Here is an 18157-nt window from a genome sequence, read left to right on the forward strand (position 1 = left end):
TCAGCAAGATATAGATGAAATCGGAACAAGTGGCATAAGCCAGCTGTTGGCGCGACTTTGTCATAATCTAAATCAACTGAATATCGGTCGTGACCAATCTTGGTATCTATCATAACCACCAGGTCACGTTGAGTGTTCTGACAACCCAATTGTTTTTTGGATCGAGCGAAATTTGAATTTGGATGCGCTGCGCAGCAGGCGCTGCGGCCAAATTTGGCATCTCTTCTCTTCTCCTTCGCGGTCGACCCGGTCAACCTTTTTTGCAAAGGTAGTATACGTAATGACATGTCAGAAGTGAATATAATTTGAACATGATCGACCTTAGAGTTTCAGACTGTTTCAGAGCTAATTCTTGCCCGACGTGCCCAAATCGGTTTTGGGGCAGCGGGCTTTCTGGAGGGGGATCCCTCGGCCGAGCCTCAAGAAAATTTTAATCTAGCCGGGCATTCCGGCATGCCCAAACACCCCTGTGGCCGAGGTGCCTGTCAGGCCACCAGACAATTAATACTTCTTCTGTCAGATTCCAATTTAATACTTCCTCTATCAGATTCCAATTTACATAATGCTTCTTCTACGGTCTTTTTCAAAAAGCTTGCCGAAAATTGCCCGCGAAACTCGTGCAATTTGGCGGTGAATTTGTGGCAAGCTTTTTGCAAACAACTGTATCAGATTCCAATCAATTCCTTACATACATCCCCTCTTCATTTCCCAGATCATGAGTCTCCAGAACCACTTCCTCTGCTCAACTTCTTTCTCCTAGGCATAGTCCTAGACATCTTTGCTCTGCAATATCATCTATTGCTTGCCAGATTCCCTTGGGATCATCTAGAATCCAAGCCAATTGCTTTGGGCAATCATGGGTTTGGTCACACTTCAAGAGCATCAAAATTGACAATGAAATCAGACATGTCTGCCAGGTTGAGTTACCAACTGGCTTGTGGTGCTTGCATCATGACCAATAAGTCATCAAGAACCAAGGCACTGATTATACATCTGAACAGTTCTCACAAGCTTCTTAAAGCACCTTGTCTTGATGAAGATAAAACATTACATGGCACAGTGGCATATGTAAGTCTCATGTAGCTGGTTTTGTCTTTGATGATGCTAATCTAGTGTGGTTACATCTAGTGTTGTCCACTGACTTGTGGGACTCATGAAATTGATCATCAAAGAGGAGTTCCCATTCATCACCATCAAGTCCTCTACATTTCTTGATTTCATTGATCTATGCAATCCTTCTGTCCTTCCAATTATGTGAATCTGCTCAAGTCAAACTCAAAGAAGTTCCAGCCTCTCAGCACTACATCAGCCTCACTTGTGATTGTTGGACATCTACAAATGGCTGCTTGATCTTTGGTATTACTGTGTACTGGCTCACCAAACACTTTAAGCCTTGTGAGGCCATCATTGCCATGAAGCAAGTCATTGGACACCATACTGGTGCAAACCTAGCTGTCCATTTACACTAGGTTCTTAATCAATACAATATTACAGATTGTGTGTTTTACATTACATCTGACAACACTTCAAACAATATTACCACAGTGTTTCAACTTCAGCACTTCATACCTCAATTCTTTGCTGACAAACATCTACTTGGTTGTCTAGCTCATGTTGTCAAGCTTGCTGTGCATGCTGGATTGGATGTGTTTTAATAACACTTGGGTGCACATGTTCCAAGTTTCCTGCTTTTTCTCACTGGCCTGGTTGACAATCCCAAGGTGGAAGATCTCAGTAGCACTCTCTCAAAGCAATGCACCTACCAAACTTGTGAATGGATCACCCAAACAAGCTAGTGAAAAACAACAAATTGTGTCAAGTACCTGAAGCCCCAATAAAGTATCTAGAGGTGAGTCTCAACACCTCCTAACAACTACTTGACACATACTAACCTATAAGGTTGAGGTTGAGACAAAAATCAAGATGGGATGGACAAATCCTCAGCAATTGTTATACAGCTAGCATTGTCAAGACATCAGATAAACAAAAACAATTGAATACATATTTAATTAATTTAAAATAGTTTGAATGAAATGAATAGATGATGAGCACTCACTCTGTTCCTTTCCATAGAATCAAGAAACACCAATAAGCAAAGTTAATTGTCAAATATTTGGAAGCAAAATCATAAATCCTCTTTCTTATTCATGTTGGCTGCAAAGGAGGTAGCATAAGCAATTGCATTGGAAAAACAGCTGATTACAGGAATGTGAGCTTGCAGTCATTGTCTGCAGCCTACAGCACATGATATAGTCTGGGTTTTTAAATACCCGCTGTGGTGATCAATTTATGGGATCAATTAAAAAATTCACAATTACCAGTTTACCAGTTTATTAGCAGGATTCAGCAGGAAAGAAAATTCGAAATGGAGGTTTTTGATCAATTGAAGCTCTTGTAGGCTTATGTATTGGTCATTAGGTCAACATTACATCATTTTATTTCACATTATATATTAAGATCATTATAGTTTACTTACAAATTTATTACAAAAAGAAAGAAAGAAAAACATAAGAAAAATTCGAAATTATAGGTATAAAGGTTGGAAAATGGTTTTTAGGGTAGTAATATTAGAGTTATGGGTATTATGAGGTTATAATATGAAAGAACAACATTATATGATACTATGACAATTTTAATCTTCAAGGTTGATAAGTAGAAACAGAAGTTATTAGGAAAAAAGCACTTTTTCGAAGTTGGTAAACAAGAGGTACACGTGTAGTTTGGTTGTGTAATAGTGGTAGTGATGGAATTTAAGGTTGCCAAGAGGATTTTCCGGGATTTTTAAGGCTATAGATGATGATGTCATATTACATGAGCAAGAAAAAGATAGTAGTAGCTGTGAAAAGTGAAGAAAATGGGTGAAATTCGTGGAAAATGGAGGTTTTCAGCTAATTACATATGTCAAATGACGTCAGAATAGGTTGGTAGATGGCTCATTCACCGCAGAAGAGTGGATTACATAATGTACAAACTTTAAATCATTAGTAACGGAGGTGTGTGTAAAAAGTTATAAGGCAAATAAAGAATTGGTGTGAATCTCGAATTTACAGTCACAAGTCATATGTAACACTAAAAACCTTAACTTCACAACTCAATATCTTACTCATCACTCATCAGAAGTAGGTCATGTAGGTGTCAGAAATGATCAGTAACACGTGGGCTACAAGATGCACTTTAGTAATCAAAAATTGGAGCACATCTGAAAAAATTCGTAATCTCAAAAATTGGTTTTCAGCTAGTTTACAAGGAAAAAATCACCTGTATTCATCATAAGAAGTGCTGTACATCATATTATTGCGTCATTGATCACTTTTAGCTGTGAAAATTACATCATTTATTAGTAACAAAACCATTACATTGCGTCATCATAGGGTTTTTAGGGAATTTTGGGCGGATTTGATTGGTTTTGAGGCTGTTGACCATTGTAAAAGTTCTAGTACATTGTTATATATACTTTGAGAGGGTTTTGGGACTGTTGTTCCCCTTTTTTTTTCTTTATCATTTACACCATTATTATTTTGTTTATCATCATAAACTTATTTTAATAGTACCTGTTCACTTAAATACGCCCTTTATTACAGTTATAAAGAGAAATTTACTTTAGTTTTATAGTCATAAAGACTTATTGGGAATAATATCAATCAGATATTGCTTATTTTTTTTCAGTTATCAATTGGGAATAACACTATAGCAGTGTTGATAGTAATACAAAGTGTGCTTTTGAAGTTAAAATTACGTGTGAAGTTATATTTCTCTGGTGCCTTATCAGTACTCAATACAACAGAGCTCTTTCTGATTGTGTTGTTTTAGAAGAGCAGTCCTTAGACAACTTCTACTAGTCATTTTATTAGTAGATTATCCTCTTCCAGCTCTGTATAACCCTTGTTGGGTTATAAGTTCTACACCGCATGCAGGTATGGTGATGTTGTGTCAGCTTGAGATTCCAAGTAGAGACTAACGGGATAAGCTCAAGATGAAAAGTGACTTGAAAGACAAATTCTGAGATGATAAGGTGAATACGCACGGGCTTTGTGGTAGCAGTTGGGCTACTATAAGTTCTAGCCAAGTAAGGAATTCTGTTTCAAGTGAACAGAAGTTGATTAGTAGTAGTTCTAATCAATCAGGAAAAAGTATCTTAAGTGAGGTGTAAACTCGCTTACTTGGACAACTCCTCGTAGAGTTTTGGGATCCGAAAAAGGTAGCTATTTTAGAGATCCAAATCAACTAAACGCCTTCCACTAGGTCTTACTGATAAGATCCTAATAGGTAAAGATTTAAATCCTTCGTCCTCAAGCGATAGGGTGAAAATCAGGAAAAATTGAATGAAGATACAGTTCTGAAGATTTACATAACTGGAGTTTTCTTTTAAGAAACAAAAGAAATGGAACAATAAAAGTGAGACAGAGAGCTAGTTTTCAAAGAAGTAAGTCTTTAGAAAAGCTATTGTCTAAAATTTAAGTTTTAATGCGGCTTGGTTTCTGTTAAAAGTAAAACGAGTTTCGTTTATCAAATAAGAGCTTTGAGTAATTCAAGTAGGAATTGGTGGTTATGTTTTTTGGTGTGGTCTCTTCTTTCTTAGGAGAAATCTATGGATTATATAGGAGCTGGGTTTCTAACGTGGCGTAATAATCTTCTAATTTGCCTAAGCTGGTTTGGTAAAATTAAGGGTTCTTGATTTTTCCTGAAATCGTTTTCGTTGTGATCTTCCAGGTTAGTTAATGTAGTGTTTTAACTGGTCTGGTGGTTGTGGGGTTGAGTTCGCCTGGTCAGGGTTCAATTATTATTGGATCCTGGCCAGTGTTTCGAATAGTTGTAATGTGACGTAATTGTTCACTCTTGAAACTCGAGTGTTGAGATGTGATATATATATTTTTATAGATTTTTGTAATTATAATTATTGTCAAGGTTAAGTGGTTTAGTTATTTGGGAATTTTAGTGTGACTAAGTTCCTCATAGCTGACATGTTGGCTGCTGATGAAAATGTACGTTCAACACAAAATGAGGTAGCCAATACCGTAAGATAATCCCGGGCAATGGTAGCCAGAACAGCGATCTGTTTGGAATTTTCATAATGGAGCAAAAAAAGCATTGATTAAGGACATCAGGTGAAAAATATATAGAAAGAACACTGACCTTCCAACAAGTGAGCTCTGATTGTCCAGGAGTAATGGGAACAGTTCCTTGTAAATAAATCTCAAGCTCAGAAGATTGGATTGAATTGGAAGATTGAAAGGTAGCAGATGATGTAAATATATCAAAGTGATCGAATGGGTCACTGGAGGTTGGACCAGGAGGAGGTGTTGAAGGAGGAGTTACTGGACACTCAGGCAATGATTTTTGAAATGTGACTTCAATAATATCTCAAGACCTCTCAGAATGCTTGGGATAATGGAGGTCAAAAAATCCAATTCAATACTTTGGTTTCAGGATTGTGTCAAGTACAATCATGTTTCATGATACTGCTTCTTCTTGATATACAGCAAGATTGAGACACATCATATTGATCAGATTGACCAAGCTAGGAAAGTTGGAGGTGTTGTGTAACTGCTGAAGGAGTTCATACCCACACAGGTACTCAGCCAGGAGAACCAATCCCAACACAAAGTCACCCTCCATTTGTTTAGTGGAGAAGTGAAATACCTGATCATATACAGAATTGTGTTAGTTGTTTGGGCATCAATCTTATCAAAATCAGATGACAGAGACCAAACTTACTTTCAATATTTTGCACAACTCCTCAACAGTGTACCATGCCTCCATTGACATCATGGCCCCTTGATAGTACCTTGGCTTTTGATTGGCAATGAGGATTTAATCAATAACCTACCAGATGCAAGAGTCAGATAATATGATCAAAGAAAAACATCATGAACAAGAAAAAAACAAGACTTACATCATGAGCAGAGACCAGATTCTGGAACATCACTAAGTCAATGCTCAATTTTCCAGCGCACACCCCATCCTGAAATTGCGGCAGGTCCTTCATATCCCATCTGTGCAGCTCAAGTTGAAAATTCTCCATGTCTTGCATTACTTTGAGTGAGAAGGGCATTGATATCCTTGAGCTGATTGTTAGATTGGTTAATCAGTCAGCATACTGGATTGAGAGATATGAAGTTGAAGCAACAAAATAAATAACAAACCTTGGTGGCTCTGTGAACCACAACACAAGTTTAAGAAGGAACGTAATTGTGCCCAGGTCCCTCTTCTACATCAGAAGTGGATTCATCACAAACAATTGATGATGGTTGAAGAAAATCTTTTTTATCTGAAGTGTCAGACTTGCATATGACTTTGATCATATCATCTTTGAGAACAATGGATTGGAATGGTAGTGTTGGGAGGTGTAGTCAGTTTTATGTGACCAGCAGCCAAACCAATCAAATTCAAACCATGCTTGACCACAAGTCCAAGCTTATGAGCATAGCATTGGGCATGTTGTTTAGAGTGATCTCATTGAACCTTCTCTTTAGACTCTCAGAAAACTTCATGAATCTTGTTAGCCATGGTGTTATTGTTGGACCCAGAGTCTGTTGTTTGAGCTAGCAGTAAAAAAACTTATCTTAGTGTGAAGCCTGTGTGTAATCAAGAAGCAGCCAACAGTTCAAGCTAGTAAGAATCCCATCTTGTTCTAAGCCACCAATTTGGGAGTGATATGAACCAATCTGTAGTCCAATTTTCATCAATGAAATTGGCCAAGACTCCAATGAAGACATATCTATTACCCTTTGTAGTCCAGACATCATGGACAAGGGAGAACTTTCCTGCATTGAACTACAATCAGATTTAATTTTGGTTTTCAGTAAAGTAGATGAAAGAAGTTAAGGAGGAAATGAAATGAAACAGAACAGAACAGAAACCTTACAGATACTAAATCAATCACTGATGAGCCCAGACTGTGATAGAGCTCCTTTGGGATCCCCTGCAGCCCAAGTAGGGGTCCTCAAGTCTTCTCGCCTATTAGCTAACTTGAATGTGGTGCGTAGAGGTCCATTGTAGAGAAATTTAAACGGAAGTGCATGTCATAAGCTCCATATGACAAGTATAGTTTTGCATAGGTCTACATTGAAGGTAGCTTGAGAAAGAAAAGTATCCAGAGTCAGTTGTCCTTGGATTTTTTTTGAAACTTGAGCAAGATCAGCTTGATCTTGAGCCCAAGTCTTAAGTCACTTCAGGCCAGCTTGAATTCAGGTGCTTGTTGGGGACACACAGCTCAACCTTTAACTATGTCACAATGAGCATACAAATGATAGTGATTAAGAGTACCACAGATATAGGTACCCTTACACCAGCTGCACTTGAAGCATCAAGAGTTGTCTCCTGGATTCAAATGTAAAACAATGAGAAATTGACAGCAGATGACCAAAGGGAAAAGCCAGTGGAATAGTGAAATTAAAAAGGCATTAATAAGTGAATAGATGATCTTACCTCATCTTTGATGTGAGTTGGGGGAAAGTAAAAGGCAAATAAGCTGTATACTTGTTCCAGTTGGGCCTGACAAACGCCTGGAGTCTGAACAATCTCTATATCTGAGTCCTTATCCACATTGAGAAAATTGGGAACAGTAGCCCACATTAGTTAGAATAGGGAGTAAGAGGAAGATAGCACATGATATTGAGCTGAGAGGAAGACACCAAGGGCCTTACATCAAAGTTGGTACATGATATTGAGGTGAGAGGAAGACACCAAGGACTTTGAGTCAACTCTTCCTTTCCTCAACTTCTTGCCAGGGAGTCAAGTCAAGCCCAACAAAGCACCTGACTCACATGGATATCCTTGACTTTTGACTACATGAGCCTTGTCTTTAGACTTACAGGGTTTTTCTTTTTCTTGGGAGGATCTGGTAGGCCGCCAGGGTTGGACTTGTCAACAAGTTTCTGAGTACCAATCCCATCACTGGTGTCAGATTCACCACTAGTAACCTTGTAAATTTCTGGATTGTTGTCCAACTGGGAAACTTCACATATAGGAGACAGGCAGAGGGATGACACTTCTGATCATGGGTAGGAGTACTAGGAGGATCAATACTAGAAGGAGGAGCCAGGGCAGAGCTTTGAGAGAAGAAGATGGACTTTAGATTTATGATTGAAAAAGGATTTCAATTGATCTGATTAATAAATGATAATAGAATGAAAAGATATAACATATCAATATGAATTATTCTAGTGTTATCTGACCAGAATCTTTGAAAGATCAGGATTGGAAACACTGAAGTTGGAGTTGGAAGAAAGAAGATGTACCTTATAAGTTTGATCCAAAACCAAAAGATCAAACTGCATGATTGAAAAAGCCATGAGGCCCAATTTGAGAAGTTCAACACCCACCGTAAACAATGCAGGTTGTTCAATATGGAAACAATCTATGTCAATCCAATCTGATAGCAAGGTGAGAGATCCTAGATTTGTGCGTCAGTGGAGGCAAGAATCAAAGAAAAAGAAAAAACCACTTACTATAAGGTGTGGTCAACGCAAACCTTCAAGGGAGGAGCCTAAGGGTTTGAGTGTGGTGGGCAGTGGCTTGCTTTCAGAGATAGATCAGACATCAGGTATCTGCAGATTTTGGAAAAGAATGGGTAGTAAGAAAGGAAGTGGTCCAAGGTATTGCTTGATATCTGCAACCTGCTACATGCAAGATGTGACAGGTTGCAGCTTGGCAACAATCACTATTGCCCCACTAATTTTGTGCTCCCATACATCAAAAAATTCAGGTGGGGCACAAATACCTGCTACACTCAACTTAGGGAAGCTTCAGTGGTGTGTCCCACCCCCCTTTTGCTTTTTGTGGCACAACACTTCAGGCATTGCGTCATAGCTGTAATGAATGTCTCTGTATAGGTCCTGTACACATCAAATAAGCTTGATGTGGCACATTTAATGCAGACTTTCATGTGGGGTCTTTTAGCCGGCTTGCATACAATTCTACTTGTGTAATCAGTGGAAAAAACCTTCAATATGGTTTTGTTCCAAGCTTTGTTGATTCTGCCACTGTATTTGTCAATTTCCAATGTTGTTCTGTATGGCTATACACATCTATAGTTCTAAACAAATATAGGACCAATAAACTTGTCAACTTTGCTCCAACACATGCAAGGCTTTGACATTATCAAAGTCTCATTTTGGCTCTATAATCTGCCTACAAGAATCAGTTGTGTGTCTTCAAGAATGAATAATTTACAACAATAGCCATACACAGCAGGAAACTTAAGATAGCTCAGAAATTATTACTCCAATACCTTTAGTACCTTGATAAACATTATAGACACAGTATTTGGCTTTTGTAAATTGAAAGTATTGAATTGATTGATGAAAACATTCTCATATCTGTCTGCATTCAAGGTTTTTGACCAAATCCTTTTGGTTTTGATTTTCTGAGATAATCTTCCTGCAATCATTTCCCTTCAAGCCATCTTCAAAACTGGAGGAAAAAATATTCAAAAATTTATAACATGATTAGAGCTCACACCTTGATTCTGTCATTATTTTTTCATTTCTTTTTTTCAACCCCTCATGTACCACTGGGATTTTTCTACATTTCTTGTTTTCTAAACTTACTGGTTACATCAATGATTTGGTCTAGTTTTCTTTTGTTTATGTGTTTCTCACTTTTTTTAGTTTGTCATATGACTATTAGAAATAGAGATCTCAAGATCTTTTCTGTTCTTCTACATCTTGCATTCCTGCAGGTGAGGCATTGATTCTTTCCACCCATCAGTCATTTACATATGGATACCTGCCAGATCCCCAGTTCAAAAAAAACATTTCTCAAACATTCATACCTCCCACACAAGCTGGGGTTTGCCAGAGTTTGCTGAGGTCCTGTTCAGAGTACCCTACCCTCATATATCTTATATGTATCTTATGTAATTAGTATACAACACATCCATTCTACGAATCAAATACTGAATTTCACTCAATAAAATGAACCACTTTAATTTTTTCAAACAAATCTTTAGTCGTCACTACATTACATAACCCACTACATGAACAAAGCTTTTTTTTGGTTGATTTATTTAATTTGTAATAAGCTCTTTTTCAAAGATCAAGTCATTGACTATAAGTTCAACCAACCTTTGAAAAACTTTCTTTCTTTCTTAAGTAAGCTCTCAGGGGTATATATTACAAGGAGTCTGTTTTTGAATCAGCAGATTTGATACAAGTTGGCTCAAAATACCGCAAAGATTAATTGAGGTGAAGTGAGAGAACTTGAGAGGATGTGAAAAACCTAGAAACACCCTACTTACTCACCAAAAAGGAAGACCCATAAAACAAAAGTCTTCCTCCAGACACCCAAGCTTGTAAAGAAGTACTGCCTGGCCAATTAATCTTTTCATTATCAAATCAAAAACTTCAAAAAGACTCATTAAAGTGTTTACCTACATCTTAAAGTTTTTTTTCTTTCTTAAACCTTCCAATCCATTGAAACCCACTTCTTTTCATTTTTACTAAAATAATTCAAATAACCAAAAAAAAAACGAAAAAAACAAAATCAAAGATTTCAAAGTCCTTATGAAAAAAAAACTTTTCTCTTGGTCTTTTGATTTTTTTTTCCTCAAATACAACAACATTTTCAAACAAAAAGATTAAAGAAAAAAAATAAACAATTACACATTTAGAGAAAACAATTAAATCTTCTTCTATATTTCTACTTTTTTCACTTTCCTTCTTCTTCTTCTTCTTCTTCTCCTTCATCTTTAATCGCCATTTCTTCATCCTTCTCTTCATTCCCATTCTCTTCACCCCCTTCACCATCACCTTCCCCACTCCCATCTTTCTCAATTCCTACATCCTTAACCGTCTCTTCCCCACCCTCTTGATCCCTACCTTCCAAATCCAATTGCTTCTCCTCTTTTTCTTCATTTACAAAACTAATCAAAGATTTCGACCTACTAGGAGTACAAGTTCTACCAGACGACTGATTGCCTTTCCTACCACTCCTAGGAGGCCTACCTCCTTTATTTTTCTTTTTAGTTTTTTCAAGCTTAGGTGGAGGCTTAGAATATGGATCAAGGTTAGGTATCAAAGGTATCGAGATCGGTCCTAAATCGATTCCAATACTTCCATTCGAATCTCGACTGCTTAGAAATGGACTCCAAGTCAATTTACTTGGATCGATGGTATAATATCCTTTGTTTTCATACTTTGAAATCCATTCTTTCAATATACCTTCATCCCATGTAATCGTATAATAATCTGGTTTACTCTCTAATCCGATGACCACTTCAATAGGTTTTAATTTCTTTCGATTACTCGATAAGTTACTGAATTTCGAATTCGTGCCTCTTTTCTTATTATTAGGTGTTTGTAATGAAGAGATTGATGAATCAGGTAAAGATGATGATGAGTTGGTTGATGAAGTAGCTAAGGTGGCCTTAATCCATCCTTTATGTAGACAAGTATAATAAACATCATTTAATGCTATTGATGTATGATTTGCAATATCTTCAAGTGTGATTTGTTCTGTAACGTCTGTACTTAATAAGTATCTAGTAATTGCTAATGTCCAATAATTTCGATAACTTAATAATCCTAAATCTGATAATGGTTTTTCAGGTGTACCCACCCTTTTTTCTTTCTTAGATAACAAATAACCTATTAATCAAAAAAAAACCATTAATATCAATCAATCTCTTCAAAAGTAAATTCAAAAATCAAAATAGAAACAAAAGAAAAACTTACTAAAATCAATCAAAAAATTACCCCATCCTTTCCTCTGTCTAACAGGTAATGTCATAATACAACTAACATTATTAGTAGGACTTCTTTTTTCCTTTGAAAAATATCCAACAAATTCACATCCACCTTCACTACCACTTTCACCATTAGCTACTGTTAAATTATGATTAGTTTGAGTGATCACATAAAACAAAAACGGATCTACATCATAATAAAGTGTTTTATGATCTAAAAACATCTTGGCTAATAAACAAAGGTTTTGACAATACAATTTGTTTTTCCGTCCATCTACTTCAAAAATATGAATTCCATTGGTTAAATCTCGATAGATTTCATCTCCTGGTGGTACCATCGTCTTACATTTCGTTCGATGTCTTTCATATTGAAATTGAGTTTTGAAATATTTCAAACAACATTCACATATCCAAAGTTGTCCATTCGGTACACTTGCATATTCTTGTGGATATGGGGCTTGATACCAAATTTCGATTTCATATTTTCCAAAACAAATGGTTCTGATACTTGACAGGTTCTTCGTATGAGGGTCTGCGTCCTTTCTAAGAATTCGATTCTTGGTGGCCGGGGTTACAGATGTAGATTGATTATCATCGGATTCATTACCGGCGGAAGGGGATCCGACTGGACTACTCTTAAACATAGATGAAGATGAGGCTGTCCTCGATTTGAAATCAGTGGTGGGTACCCTCAGCTCTCGTACCGGTCTCGGTAAGCGTTTTTCATCTGGAATCGGTGTCGATTGATGTTTAATTCGATCTTTCAAAGATAATGGTGGTGGGCTCGTGACAAGGTTCTTTTCAATCGGTTCAGTGATCATAGCTTCAAGTCTCGCCTAGAATGAAAAAGGTGATCAGTATCTGATATAAATCAGTACAGACAAGGCGGAAGACAAAACCAACCTCAGAAGCCTGTAAACTGTTCTTGAACCTGATTAAATCATCATCCGTAATCACCCGATCTCCTAGATCTGCCTGTGTCTCGTCCAAAGCACTCAAATACGGATTCTGACCATCTTCCTCACTAGTTTCCTTCCTCCCAAATCCTTCTTCCAAACTTTCTTCATGATTTTGAAGACTGGCCGAATTCTTATTAAGTAAATGAATATGTCTAAGTGTCTCATTCTTAACCGATTTTTGTGAACTTTCATCCGTCGGCTCTGCAACAATGAGTTTGTTGTCTTCTAAAGCAATCTTCTTATGAGCTCGATCATCATCCGAATGAATCGCTTTACGTTTTTTACTCCACGTTCTGGGAGCTTTCTTGGTACTTGTGGGGATTGTGTTGATGGTAGGGATAATCGCAGGTGATGGAGGTAGTGTGAGATGATCTGGTAACGGTGATAGTCCTGTTGAATCATCGTGTGCATAAGGACATGTCCAATCACCTAATATCGAAAAATCAAAAGTCAAACGGAGGATGGGATCAAATCGATGCGGAAAATTCAAGAGTCCTAAACCAAGATTCAAAAACTGACCTTTAGGCACGGATTTTAATGGTGGATTTAGACATCGACCATGCCATCCTCGATCGCATGTATCGCAGAAAAGCATGTCACCATCGTCGCCTCCTGAGATTGGGAGATTGGGAGAGTGGGAGGTTCAGAAATAGGCGATTTTGTATAAAAGCAGATCAGACATACCTTTTTCATCGCAAGAAGAACATCTACGACATTCCATACATAGCCAAGAGTAAGATTTAACTTGGCGTTTGATGGTCAAGCTATGAAGTTGAAGACAACTGAAATGACCTATGGAACGATACCAAGTAAAGCAAAAATTGAAAAAACAAGTAGATTTAGACGCGAAGTTTTAATCGAATATGAAGATTTCAAGAGAATCTACGAGAAAGAGGTATATATACCAGATTGACCACATTCCCAACAGCTGACCATTTCACCTTTTCCACCTCTCCGATGTTGATCGAGTGAAGTAGAAGAAAGAGCAGGTACGATACTCGAAAGTGAATATTCGCCTCTCTCCATCTGACCTTTACCATTATCAAATCCACCTTCTTTCGAACAAAGACTACACCATCCTTCCCTTGGTGCTCTTGGACCACCTACGGTACCGGCTTTAGCTCTTGAATGTGGTGAAAGGGTGGTCATTGGAATTGGTACGGATTGTGATTTAGACTTTTGTTTCTTTTTTGCTGTAGGAGTATTACTTGTTGGTAAATCTAAATGTAAATGAATCGGTTTGAGTTTAGAAGCGTTCTTTTTGATTTTAGGAGTAGTAAATGATTTGATATTAGGTAATTTAGCTACTATTTTTTTGTTTTTTGTTTGTCTGATTGTCATTTTTTCGATTGGAATTGAAGGTGCTGATAAGATTTGATGATTTGGTGGAATACCTTGATTTGAGTTTGTGAAATTAAGGTGTTGATGATGATTAGTGGTTGAGAAGATAGTCCGATTCGGATCTAATTCTGTTTCTAATTCTAATTCTGAGTCTAAATCACCTTCAGCGTCTTGATCTTCTTCTCCGTCTTGATCTTCTTCTTCTTCTTCTTCTTCTTCTTCTTCTTCTTCTTCTTCTTCTGCTTCTTCTAAAATCACTTGACCTGTTTGATGATCAACTTCTCCTTCGTCTTGATGTTCTTCTAATGTCAATAATTCTGATGTTTGATGATGATTCAAGATCGGCTGATGATAATGATTTGTATAATGGTGATTAGGTATCGAATTATAATTGATATTAGTTAGAGATGATGAAGATGCGGTTGGTGGTAATGGTAATGGTAATGGTGATAAAGATGTAGATGAACCTGATCCGGTTGAGTCAGTTGAAGTGTTTGTTTTGTATGAAGATGAAGGAAAGTTGTAATTTAATGGATTGAATTCATATATCGATGAATTGGTTGTTGAAGATGATAGATGATGAAGTTGAGCGTTGGCCATGGTTGCTCAGTTTGTGGTAGTTGGATCAGTAAGTTGATAAGTTGAGTTGAAGTTGAGAAGTGGATGTTGAGGAAACGATGAGAAAGGAAACCAAAACACTGGTGACTGTTGTGGTGGTGATGTTTTAAATCAAACTACATTTCTCAATTACATCACATTCTCATCGAAACTACATTATCAATCTCAATCTGCATTTTCAATTCAACTTCACTTGTCACTCACCATCATTTTCATCACACAATCACACATACTCAATAAAATCCATGCCAGTTTATCTTCATAGTATGGATTTCAAAACAAAAACATGGAACTATTATACTACAATTGGCCGAAAAAAAATCAAGATAAGTCCAGATAAAAAAGAACAATCAATGTAATAATTATACAAAGTGTAAAATTAGGATATGAATCTGTTGGTCAAATATTTGGTAACATTCCAATCTTTTGACAAGCAGCTAGCAACCCGTGCTTCTTACTATATTTATGAATGTCTAAAGATAATTAACAAAATCAATCATTAACCAATGTAAACTCAATAATCCAAAATGCAATGCTTTGAAACTTACCTTCTCGTGTCATATCACAAACTGCTAAGCTTACAATACATTCCGCATCTGGATCAGCAGGTAAAAGACTTTATAAAAATCCAAATCAAAAGAACCAATCCCAATCAATCTTCAAGGAAAGAAAAAAAAGAAAAACTTTGATCACTCAAGAAAGAAAGAAAAAAGAAAGAAAGACTTTACCTATTCAAGTAAGGATCATAAGCATAAGTAAGATACTTTTGTTGACAACTCCAAGAATGGATAACAAAATATTCGAATTTTAAATTATATTTTGCCGGAATCAAATGAGCCCAAGTGAATTTTTCAATTAATTCTCCTTCTTCTGATTTCACGATTTGAAACATACTGTTTTTTTGAATCAACAAATCAAGAAGAAAACAAATCAAGATTTATTAAAATTTCTTCAAGTTAAATCTTAGAGTGTGTTTTGTAATATTTTTTTGTTGAGAAACTTACATTCCATCTTGATCACAGTATGACATCATTTGATCATCTGAATATGCTCCATTTGGTCCATCTTGTGTACAAGGTTCCTGTTGTGCCCAATTTTGTTAGATATTAGTCAGTTCCTGTTTCTGAGACGCCAAGATGATGAAAGAATGTGTTTGGCTTTGTGGACATGATATGATTATATCCGTTTAACTGACCCTTCCACGAACCACAAAATAACCCTACAAGTGTTCCCAACAGTAAAATCCAAGACGAAAATAGTCCGAAACAGATCATTGAGGTCGAATTAAAGAAATCACAAACAAAGACGCGCAAAGCATAATTTCCATCAGTTCACCAAATGTGTAGTAGCAAAGCAAAAAGGACACTCTGAAGAAGAAAATCACCTTAGCTTTCCAAATAGCAGCAAGTAATCTAGCACGAGCCACACGAGAGATTGAAGTTTGAATATCACCTTCAGTCATTTCAGATCCAGAAAAATGATTATTCAAAAAGATTCCATCTTTAAGAATACCGTATAAACCTTTCTCAGTACTGATCCCAGCTCGAGTAGCAGATTCAGTTGTATCGGCTAACATTGCTTGGGTTGAAGCTTGTGCTTTTGATAATAAATAACTTATATCATTTGTCTATTTTCTCAATTTCACTCCAAAGAGAAGATCAGAATGAGGATTTGACGAGAGATACCAAAAAAAAAAAGAAAAGAAAAAAAGTAAAGCCATCTTTTGATGACTATCTTCAAGAAGATTTAAAAAGCTCACCTTTGAAAGTTCATCGGTGGGTAGAATGGCATATAGATTATGATACGTCCAAGCAATACCTGATAAGAAACCTGTTCCACCTTGAACAAATGGCCAAACTGTCGAACCAAAGAATGCAAGACCTTGAGGATAAAGGAAGCCAGGAATAGCACCGAAGAGACCAGCAACAAGACCGAGAAGAGTAGATTGGATAGCAAGATTATCAGGTTCATGTGGTACGATATCATTGACCTTTTTTTGGGGTGCAATTTTCAACATCAGTTTCGTTCATCGGCTTGTATATCATTTTTGGAAACTGGTTTGAGACTCACAATTGAAGTCACTAGCCCTGTTGTTCGAATTTCATCCATTATAAAGAGATAGGTTATAGATTATCATCAGCTCATATTGACTCTTGTGGATGATAAGGATATTTACCTTGTAGGATCGATATTGCAAACCCAGTGGCATCATACATTGTATTACTAAACGAGTTCCAATTTTGAACAGCAACGAGTATATACCAATCGGGTGCACTAACAGGCATACAAATCTTGAAAAGTGAATATTTAAAGAAGCATTCTCAACATTTGAACTTCTTTAGATCAAAGAAAATCAAATCAAATTTCCAAAAAAAAAATTGACTCACTTGACTAGCATCACAAACTTTTCCGATCCCACAAACAAAATTAGTTGCACCGACTTTTTCAGCATAAGCTTCTAATGAAAGTTGATCTCCTTGAGGATAAGTAAGTAGATATTCGTGTAATTTAAGTTCTTTCCATAATTCAGGTGTCAGTGGTAATGGTTTACAGGCATTATCGATTCTTGAAAGGTTTCCAGATTGATTGGTGGAATTTGATGAGACAGGTGATGGAGGTTTTGGAATCGGTGGTAGGATAGGTGGATCAAGGAGTGTAGTATTATTCTCACTTAGATTAGGTGAGTGTAGTTCAGAAAGTCCATAACGAATGTAAGAGTTAAGAAATAGATATAGGTAAATGAGGTGACGCCCCAAGGGCAAGATCATCTTTGGAACTCGTTCAACTCGTTCCTCTTGAATTTGAAGTTCAGCATAAAAACAGTTCCAAAGAAGTTCAAGGATAAAGGGAAGCGATAAGTTCTTAAAGAAACTTCCGAGACTGAACGGATCAAACCGGACGAATTGGAAAGATTTTAGTCTTTTGGATTTCTTTCTTGATTCAAGGGTCCATTTGGGAGTCAGTTTCATTGATTTGTTTCAGTGAGAATATAAGTTATAACGAATTTGAAAAAAGTCGAATCTTAGCATTTAGTATGTAGAAGCCCAAGAGATGACTCAAGTGGAAATCTCATGACGATCTAGTTCTATCAAGTCTACGAAATACAAGTGATAAGACCTCTGCTTCCTTCCTTTGCCCCTACCCCCACAGCCCCGGTCAAGGTGTAAACACATTTCGGTCAGAAGTCAAATACATGATTTCGAATCTAGCTATTTTCTGAAACAATTCCCGTTACGTTGATGTTCCGAGAAAAGGAGAATCATAAGTCTCAAAGCAAACTACATAAACTGCCGAACTTCAAGCCGGTTACAGGGGAAGTGTAGGTAAACAGGAGAAGAGTGGTCACAAGGTACTTCATCACTGAGTCTGGGTATCAAGGTCTATGAATTTCTTTTCTTCTTCTTCGTTTCAAGTTTCATGATCGGTCTGTTCTAGACAAATCTTGAAATGAGCTTTGTGCATAGCCATGATGGATAAACCAGATAAAATCCATTCGGCATACGGCGAGGTAAGAAAACAGAATGAGATGAGATGTAGATGAAAATGGAGATTG

At 36.9% G+C, this 18157-nt stretch overlaps 3 protein-coding genes across 3 annotated transcripts; all 3 read right to left on the reverse strand.

The window, feature by feature from the left end:
- Window positions 1-11391: 11391 nt before the first annotated feature.
- MELLADRAFT_38805 (uncharacterized protein) lies at window positions 11392-12330 on the reverse strand (the record flags this gene model as incomplete). Its single annotated transcript, XM_007414603.1, has 2 exons — window positions 11392-11588; window positions 11676-12330. Coding segments are annotated over 2 exons (852 nt in total), but the record flags the coding sequence as incomplete, so codon positions are not given.
- Window positions 12331-13156: 826 nt separating this feature from the next.
- Window positions 13157-13390, reverse strand: MELLADRAFT_38761 (uncharacterized protein; the record flags this gene model as incomplete). The annotated part of the gene is made up of 2 exons (XM_007414602.1): window positions 13157-13254; window positions 13330-13390. Coding segments are annotated over 2 exons (159 nt in total), but the record flags the coding sequence as incomplete, so codon positions are not given.
- Window positions 13391-15003: 1613 nt separating this feature from the next.
- On the reverse strand, window positions 15004-17372 carry MELLADRAFT_110447 (uncharacterized protein; the record flags this gene model as incomplete). Its single annotated transcript, XM_007414601.1, has 10 exons — window positions 15004-15077; window positions 15153-15220; window positions 15333-15497; window positions 15609-15685; window positions 15800-15823; window positions 15989-16231; window positions 16364-16594; window positions 16675-16691; window positions 16781-16895; window positions 16992-17372. 10 exons carry the CDS (start codon window positions 17370-17372, stop codon window positions 15004-15006), a joined length of 1395 nt encoding a protein of 464 aa, XP_007414663.1.
- Between the last annotated feature and the right edge of the window lie 785 nt (window positions 17373-18157).

Source organism: Melampsora larici-populina, assembly GCF_000204055.1.
Source record: "Melampsora larici-populina 98AG31 unplaced genomic scaffold MELLAscaffold_44, whole genome shotgun sequence".
Lineage (NCBI taxonomy): Eukaryota > Fungi > Basidiomycota > Pucciniomycetes > Pucciniales > Melampsoraceae > Melampsora > Melampsora laricis-populina.